The sequence below is a fragment of the Aegilops tauschii genome, chromosome 6 (genome assembly GCF_002575655.3).
Source record: "Aegilops tauschii subsp. strangulata cultivar AL8/78 chromosome 6, Aet v6.0, whole genome shotgun sequence".
NCBI classification, from domain to species: domain Eukaryota; kingdom Viridiplantae; phylum Streptophyta; class Magnoliopsida; order Poales; family Poaceae; genus Aegilops; species Aegilops tauschii.
The window spans coordinates 485,590,278-485,599,559 of NC_053040.3; the positions used below are offsets into that span (position 1 = coordinate 485,590,278).

The following is a 9,282-nucleotide window of genomic DNA, read 5'->3' on the forward strand; positions in this document are numbered from 1 at the left end:
GTCGTCGCGCGCCCCTCCCCGAGCGGAGCCAAGGTATGAAGATCGTTCAAACGTCAAGGGGGACTCCTGAGCATCACGACTCAGGAGCCTAACTGGTCACGTAGCCCCTCACTCCTTAGTCTCGTCCTGGTGATCCGGTCAGGGCTAACGGCGGTTGAGGTATGCGCGGGGCCGGGCTCTGCCGACGTAGAACGCCAGATCTACTCCTATGTTCCCTCCCTATTTGCTGTTTGCGCGTCAAGGGGGACTCCTGAGCATCGCGACTCAGGAGCCTAACTTGTCACGTAGCCCCTCACTCCTTGGTCCCGTCGGGGCCAACGGCGGTTGAGGTATGCGCGGGGCCGGGCTCTGCCGACGTAAAACATAAAGCAAATAGGAAGGAAACCGCAAAATCTCGAAGCAAACCCCGAAGCAAATATTACAAACCATAATTGTCTTCACAATGCCAGACGCAAGTTTAAACGCCTCCACGAGGCATGGTGCACATTGCAGGAGTTAAAACAGGAAAGAAGCCGCAAGGAGATCACCCTTGGACAACGCCGTCGTTCGCGAGGGGCTCCACCCCCGTGGTGGTATTGCCTTCACCAGCTCCACCTCCCGAGGCCGCAGGATCAGCAGCACCGCCTGCCGTGGGTGCAGGAGCGAAGGCGCGGAACTTCCCCAGCAAGGCCTCCACCTGGCCCTTCACGGCTTCAGCAGCAGCGGCGTAGCGCTCGACGTCCACAGGCTCCAGCAGCTCGGCAAGGTTGGCGTCAGGGTCACGGAGGCGGAGGTGGCTGAAGACGCGCGTCAGCGCTGCGGAAGAAAGGACGCGAGCTTCTACCTCGGCCATGGGGCCGACGCCGCTCACGACTTCCTCAAGCGCCTCGACCAAGAAGGGAAGCAGCTGGGCGGGGCCGTCCTTGTCGGTAGCCAGCGGCTTCTCCAAGCCCTTCTCATATAGCATCTTCAGCGCCGCGCGAGACCTCTCCTCGAGGAGCGCGAAGGCCACGCGGTCCTCGGCCAGGACCTTCGCCTTGGCGTCCAGCTCGGCCCTCTCTGCGCTCAACTTCTGCTCCAGCGTTTCCAGCCGGCCGCGCTCAGTGGTCTGCTCCTCCGCCAACCGCGTAAGCTCGGTGTCGCGGTCCCTGACGGCGTCCTCCCGAGCCTTCATCTTCTCCTCCTCCGCTCGGCGGCCACGAGCTTCTTCGGCTTGCTTGTCGCGCAGATCCTTCAGCTCAGCCTCCACCTTGCAGCAGTCCTGGGCGGCCGCGGCATCCTTCAATGCCGCCTCGCGAGCAGCTGCGGCCTGGGTGGCGGCCTGCTTCTCCTCCTCAGAAGCTGCCGCGGTCTGCCTCAGCGCCGCTCGGACAGAGGCGTCAGAATGAAGCCAGCCGGAGACCAGCTCCAGGCGCCCGGCTACCAGATGGGAGTGCTACGTCTTGAGCTTGTGTTGGTTTTCCTTAAAGAGGAAAGGGTGATGCAACAAAGTAGCGTAAGTATTTCCCTCAGTTTTTGAGAACCAAGGTATCAATCCAGTAGGAGGCTCCTCAAAAGTCCCACGCACCTACACAAACAAACAAGAACCTCGCAACCAACGCAATAAAGGGGTTGTCAATCCCTTCACGGCCACTTGCGAAAGTGAGATCTGATAGAGATAATATGATAAAATAAATATTTTTGGTATTTTTATGATATAGATTGGAAAGTAAAAGATGCAAATAAAAGTAGATGGAAAACTTATATGATAAAAGATAGACCCGGGGGCCATAGGTTTCACTAGTGGCTTCTCTCAAGATAGCATAAGTATTACGGTGGGTGAACAAATTACTGTCGAGCAATTGATAGAAAAGCGCATAGTTATGAGATTATCTAGGCATGATCATGTATATAGGCATCACGTCCGTGACAAGTAGACCGACTCCTGCCTGCATCTACTACTATTACTCCACACATCGACCGACTCCTGCCTGCATCTAGAGTATTAAGTTCATAAGAACAGAGTAACGCATTAAGAAAGATGACATGATGTAGAGGGATAAACTCATGCAATATGATATAAACCCCATCTTTTTATCCTCGATGGCAACAATACAATACGTGCCTTGCTGCCCCTGCTGTCACTGGGAAAGGACACCGCAAGATTGAACCAAAGTTAAGCACTTCTCCCATTGCAAGAAAGATCAATCTAGTAGGGCAAACCAAACTGATAATTCGAAGAGACTTGCAAAGATAACTTAATCACACATAAAAGAATTCAGAGGAGATTCAAATATTTCTCATAGATAAACTTGATCATAAACCCACAAATCATCGGATCTCGACAAACACACCGCCAAAAAGAGTTACATCGAATAGATCTCCAAGAAGATCGAGGAGAACTTTGTATTGAGAATCAAAGAGAGAGAAGAAGTCATCTAGCTAATAACTATGGACCCGAAGGTCTGTGGTAAACTACTCACAACTCATCGGAGAGGCCTTGGAGATGATGTAGAGGCCCTCCGTGGTCGATTCCCCCTCATGCGGAGCGCCGGCGAAGGCTCCAAGATGGGATCTCGCGGATACAGAAGGTTGTGGCGATGGAATTAGGTTTTCGTGGTCTGTTATGATGGTTTCAGGGTACGGGAGTATATATAGTAGGAAGAAGTAGGTCGGTGGATGCTCGAGGGGCCCACGAGGGTGGGGGTGCGCCCACCCCCAAGGGGCGCGCCGGGCACCCTCGTGGCCGCCTCGGTTGTTGCTTGACGTCCACTCCAAGTCTCCAGGTTTGCATTTGTTCCGAAAAGATCGCTCCCGAAAGTTTCATCCCGTTTGGACTCCGTTTGATATTCCTTTTGTTCGAAACACTGAAATAGGCAAAAATACAGCAATTCAGGCTGGGCCTCCGGTTAGTAGGTTAGTCTCAAAAATGATATAAAAGTGTAAAGTAAAGCCCATAAACATCCAAGACGGGTAATATAATAGTATGGAACAATCAAAAATTATAGATACGTTGGAGACGTATCAGGGAGTCGGTGCCCTGGAGGTCTTCTCGCAGCTGGACCACCTCGGAAAGGGCGCGGTCCAAGACATCGGAGGAGGCAGAAGAACCCGGAACCGGCGGCGCAGGAGGAGGAGGAGGCAGTGGAACCACGGCTCGGGAGACTGGGGGCTCCTGAGCCTTGGGTACCTCAGCAGCTGCGTCAGGCATCGGCACCTCCGGAGCCAGCAGGGCCATGGGGGCTGGTCCCCCCACCAGGGCGCACCTCCAGGCCTCGCGAGGATGACCGGGCAGGGGAGGTGCGAACGCCGTCGCCTCCCCTCCTCACGGATGAAGGAGCGGCCGCGGCAGACGAGCCTGCCCCAGACGGAGTCACCGCGTCCCCTTCCTCTTCTTCGCTGCAGGCGGTGGCCTAACCAATCGATGGAGAACGTCAAGCTCCGGCAGCATAATCAAGAACAAGATGAAGCACGAACACTTACTGGTCTACCGCGGCATAGTTCACCACCCTCTTGCCGAGCTTAAAACCCGAGAGCCTCGAGGCTCGGGGCGCAGCTGCAAGGGCCCCAGGAGTAGGGGAAGGCGCAGCAGAGGGGCTGGAGGTGGCTCTAGGCGGCGCCTGGGCAGAAGCGGCCTCTCGGGAGATCAGCGCCGACCTGCCCTTCTTCGGGATCGCGGGCGGATCCTCCTCCTCCTGCGTGGCGTCGGCCTCGTCGTTGTCTGGCAAGGTGCGGAGGATGTCGGCCCTGCGCGGGGAGAGGTCTCCCCCGTCCCCTCAAAGGTCGCCTCCGAGTCGCGCTCCTCTTCTTCTTCTTCTTCTTCCTCTCCTCCTCTGCGGGAGTCGCCCGAGGACACGTCCACCGGCGCCGTCGCCCCCTGGACCACAGGGAGCACCGCCGGCACCAGGCCACGTCCGTCAAAGGTGGGCATAGCAGCCACCACCTGTGCCCTGTCCTCGCGGAGGAACAAGGGGGCAGGGGCCCCTGTCGGACACTCCTGGTCGTCTCCGACCAAGAGGCGGAGAGCTGAGGCCAGCTCATCATCGGCCAAGGCCGCCGGATTCAGGCGAAGCTCGTCGTCTGCGTCCCCAAGCATCCATAAGGGGCGCGAGTGCGCCTGAAGCGGAGCCACCCGCTGCGTCAGGAACTCCCTCAGGAGCGCGGCCCCCGTCAGCTTCGCAGCCTTCGCGTTGCCCGGCTTCAAGTCGGCGTTCGTCTTCTCTAGCACCAATTTCGCTCGATCGTCAGCAAGCTTCGCGTGAGACCACCCTTCGTCAGGCTGGGGCATCTCCGTTGGCAGCGTCAACCGGGGGTGGACACACTTGGCATCCATCATGACCCACTTGCTCCGGAAGTTGTCGTCCCTCTTCCCGGCCTTCGAGATCACGTTGGCCTTGCCGTACGCGACGAAGTTGGCGCACGCCGAGGTGTGGTCGCCGTTGGTTCGGAGAGAGAAGAAGTGGCGCAGCAGAGCCACGGACGGCATCACCCCAACATGCGCCTCGCAGTAGTAGGCGAAAATCGACAAGAGGAGAACGGAGTTGGGATGGAGATGAAGGGCCTGCAACCTGTAATGGCTGAGGACGGTGTAGAAGAAGTTGGAGAAGGGAGGAACCAGGCCTGCGACGATGGCGTTCGTGAAGAAGGGGTAAAAAGTGCTCCCCTTAGCCTCCGGCTCGGCGGAGCCAGCCTGGAGTTCGGTCTCCCCCTTCTCGTTGCCCTCCACCGCTGTCATCAGGCGCGTGGCGGTGAGATTCTTCTCCGACACATTGGGGGCGTCCAGGGCCGGCGCATACCAAGCCGGCAGCGCATCAGCCTTGGCTTTGCGGGGCGCCATCCCTCACGAAAGGGAAGGAGTGGAGCAGATCTGGAGATTGCGGGAGCAAGGAGCGAGGAAGGGGATCTGGAGCAAGACGAAGGAGAGCAATGAAGGCAAGCCTTGCCCGTACCAGCCTTTTGTCAGTCGGGCAGTTGCCGAGGCAGCGTGGGGAAGCGGAGACGCCCACGTCCAATCAGTCGCCACGCGTCGACCAAGGCCGCAAGCTGTTGGGGCCCGCGGCGCTCCGCACTTGCCCTTTGGCTTCGCCGCTAAGCCAAGTCCGAGCGCGCCTTGGGCCCGGGGGCTACTGTCGGCGTTCTGGGAACGGGGGTCCCCAGACTTGCCTGCCTGCGGCCCGCGGCGTGGCTCCACCAGTGGCCCAGTACGGCCCATCTTCATCAACCAACACTCAAGACCCTCACGAGGGGCCAAGCCTCGTGGGGCGGACGACACCAGGCCTCCTCAGGAGCGGCCTCACCAGGCAGGCTCGCGAGGAGGCGGAGAGATCAAGGCAAGGGGTACCTCGCGAGGTTCCCGTGACGCAAGCCATGACGACCAAGGCCAGGCGGGCGCCAGCGCGCGCAGTGTCCTCGTTTCTCCTTTGGTGCTAAGGGGGCAAGCGCAAGCGCGGAGTACCGAGGCGTCAAGCAAAGGTTTCCATATCGGTGCAACAAGACCAAGACCAGCAGGACGGCAGGACGGAGGTCATCGTGGAGTCCAAGACGGCGTCACCACCAGCGCCTTTGACAGGCAAAGACCACGTTTAGTCATGATAGCTTTTACTAGCTGTCCCCTTTCAAAATGGCCGTTGTTGGATCCCTTCCCGCTCAATATTTGGGAAGAGGACCATGGCCTCTATAAATAGGGCTAGCCACCATAGTAGAAGGGACAAGTTAAGTTCATCTACACACCACACCACCACAAGAACACCTCTCCTCGCGAGGCTGTTCTTCCCTTGTACTGTTCATCATCAGCCCAAGAGGCAATCCACCACACCACACACAGGAGTAGGGTATTACACCACAACGGTGGCCCGAACCTGTATAAATCTTGTGTCTCTTGTGTTGTTCATCGAGCTAGCTTAGAGATCGCGGCGAGGCTGAGGGCGTGTTTCGGTAGGGAGAAATCTTCGTGCGCACCCCAGTGTTCGAACCTTAAGGGTTTTGCCGGAACCCGATATCCGACAGTTGATCCATGTATTTGTTTTGTCCGGCTTTGTTGAATCTTTGTTGAATGTTTGGGTTGATCCATGCAGAGGGCGGGGGATTCAACCGCTTTCTCAAAAATAAATTCCTAATATAGTATTATTAGCGTTGCCTAGACGATGAAAGTAATAAAAAGACTGAACGAAAGCTATCAAAACACCAACAATATAAAGCTATGACCATTGACACCAATCATATTTTTAAAACGCAAGAACTACCAGAAAGGTCGTCAAAAAGTAACGCCTTCGGAAAAGAAAGGACGTGGAAACGCGGTCGCCATCGCCAAATCCAACCACCAAAGACCGTGGGTTCACCCGAAAGATCAAGTCCGAACAAATTCCAAACAATATATTTAACAAGATAATGATGCAAATACACCATCATTGGAAGGTATAACTAAGGTCAGACGCCTAGGTACTTGAGAGCACGGGGCAGAGCTACGACTGGGCCAACGTGGGCCATGCAGGGAGCAGTGCGCGAAGAGCATAGTTATTATTGTAAGAGACGGGCAAGAGAGAATACGAGCATGAGGACCAGATCCAATTGAACGGCTATGTTTATGTGAACTGGACGGGTTCTCGTAGGACTGATCTGTGGGCATGATCGGGAGGCCGACGCCTATTATTAACCGAATTTGCCTCTCTTCACCTCAATCAATGTCACTATAAAGTTCAGACATCGATCGTTGCAAATCTAAAGCATTGTAGAGTCGTTCTCCATGGAGCTCCAACAAGCCCGAGTGCCCCGAGGAAGCACCGTGTCATCGCCTGGCTGGCGACGTTCGTGCGGACTGAGTTGGGATCCACCACCGCGCCAGAGCTGGCCCCAGACACTACACACGCATTTTCTTCTTCCAGCAATGTTGTCATTGTCAGCAAAGTTTCTCTAAGCTGTTTTCGGTACCTCCATGACAAACGGTGATACGGATCTTAGATTAAGTTTAGAAAAATATCAAAAAATAACAAAACATTATTCATACGAATAAGTGAATATTGGGATATAAGGAGTGTAGTAAATAGCGATTCCAAAGAAGTAAACTGCATATGGCCTAGTAAGTTTAGGAATGTTACAAGCTAGTAAGTTTAGGAATGATACAAGCTTCAGCACAGGAGAAACCAATAGAGCACACACCAAATAGCTACTACATTCAAGAACTACTTCCAGATACAAAGTGGATAGATCATGGTGATGCTAATAACGAGTGGAAGTGAATAAAAGGCGAAGCCATCACCGACGCCTCTGTGATCTTCTTCCTCGATGAATCCTTCTCCTTGCTGGTTTGTGGATAACTCAAAGGACGAACCCCGAGTCGGTGAGGTAACTTGTCAGCGCGGACCTTGCACCGACGATAGATCAATATGTTGACATACATCAACAGGAAAATGATAAAAATAATAAAAACATGAGAGACTTACATCACGGCAGACCTTATGAGCGGAAGCAATCGGATTGCCATCGTCATCGCCATCGCCATAGTCACCGCCCTCGCCCTCGCCCTTGCGTTGATCACCTCTGTGATCTCGTTTCTGAATGAATCCGCCTGCTCACTGGTCCCTAGACAACTCCAAGGACGAACCCCAAGACGAACAAACTTGTCAATGCAGACCTTGCACACCTTCCTGTCGTGCAAAGATACCTCCTTGATGTTCACCGCAGCTTGAACGACGCGCCTAACGTATCCCATGAAGTTGTCGTTGGACTGGAATCCGTAGATATTTAGCCTGGCCAAAAACATGTGCTTAAAATCAGGAGTAGATGGCTCCCACTTCACAGCCATGCTATTAGAGTAACTTATTTGCGACTTCCTTTGGCACTTATGACCCCATACTGTGATGGAAAGCTCCTCAATGGATGGTGCAGCTTCGAGAAGGAACATCGTCCAAGCGATGTCACATTCCTCAGGGAGATTGTCCAAATTCACAAGCCGTAGTTGGCTCAGCAGAGGAGCGAGCACTTTTGGGCATTCTGGTCGAATCCAAATCCGGGGAAGATGAGAGAAACAAATTAAGGATGAGTACAACGTGTGCATAAATTATTGGAAACATCCTCAAGTGAGAATTAATTAATTAGAAGTTTGAGTGAGTACCTTTTCACTTTGAAAATCGAGGTGGAGATCGCTTATCGGGGGAGCCTTAACAAGCGTCTTGCTTAGGTCGAGGGCCCTGTCTACAGCATATCCACGAGAGAGATCTAGGTTCGAGAGCTTAGGGACAAAACCCAGAGATATGGGGCAATGATCATCATAGTGCCAATTTTTATAACTCATACGTTGAAGGTTGGGTAGGCGTCCAAGCCTTATCACTAAGAATTTCCCAGAGGTAATGTCAAGCTCGGCAAGTCGAGCATGGTGTAGAGTCAACATTGATCTCTCCCCTGCGTCACACTGGAAGAAGCACAACGACTCCAACCGCGTGCAAGTGCGAAGAATGGTGGGTACGTCGGACTCGCCAAACCTGAGGTTGTGCAGATGCAGCCGCGTGAGACCGGCGAATGCGGCCGGGCACTCGCTGATAAAATCATTGAACAGCTTGGCGAAGGAGAGGAGGTCGTCATGGCTGTAATCATTGTGCTGCCTCTTTGCGAGGATCTCGAACTCGGCGGCGTCGATCTTCTGGGTCGCCATGGCGAGGGCGACGGACCTGCCGATCCTGAGATGGTCGTCGCCTCTCATGATGAACCTGAGCTTGAGATTGCGTATGGGTATCTGCGGAGACCTCGTGCTGAGGATCTTTTCGGTCATGTCGACCACCTGGCGGTTCTTCCAGCGTAGATCCCGGGCGCTGGGGACGATCACGATCTGCGAGAGCAAGGTGGGCAGGTTGAGCGTTCGCTTGGAGACGACGCAGGTCCTGACGGCGTCGAGGGTGCCCACCCTCTCGAGGATGTTGAGCAGCACGTCGTCGGGCAGCTTGATTAGGCTGTCGATTTTCGGCAGCTGGAAAATTCGATTCAGCCAGGGAGGGTAATTATTAAGATAGCTCGATACAAGCAAGAATTTGAGAAGAACACAACACAAGTAACGAGGCCTTACATCACGGTGGCGGCGGCGAACGAACTTCATGGCGGTCCGATCGATCTCAAGGAACGACGAAGTAGATGGCGGATAAAACGGCTAGGCTTACATCGCAACCCTGTTGAACTTCATGGTGGCCCGATCTCAAGGAACGAGGAAGTGGAGGATGACACGGCTAGGATTACATCGGACTTGGAAATCGCATGCACGTTTATTTGGCAGCCTCCTCTGGCTTCAGCAAGGAGGTTTCCTGATCCTATTAAACGTACATGCCCTGGTCTTTTTAA

General features: G+C 54.3%; 1 protein-coding gene across 1 annotated transcript; it reads right to left on the bottom strand.

Moving 5' to 3' along the window:
- Positions 1–6,304: 6,304 nt before the first annotated feature.
- On the bottom strand, positions 6,305–9,043 carry LOC109732072 (F-box/LRR-repeat protein At3g03360-like). Its single transcript, XM_020291264.2, has 4 exons — positions 9,014–9,043; positions 8,070–8,917; positions 7,571–7,964; positions 6,305–7,303 (listed from the first exon to the last, which is right to left on the bottom strand). Exons 1-4 carry the CDS (start codon positions 9,041–9,043, stop codon positions 7,163–7,165), a joined length of 1,413 nt encoding a protein of 470 aa, XP_020146853.1. The 3' UTR covers positions 6,305–7,162.
- Between the last annotated feature and the right edge of the window lie 239 nt (positions 9,044–9,282).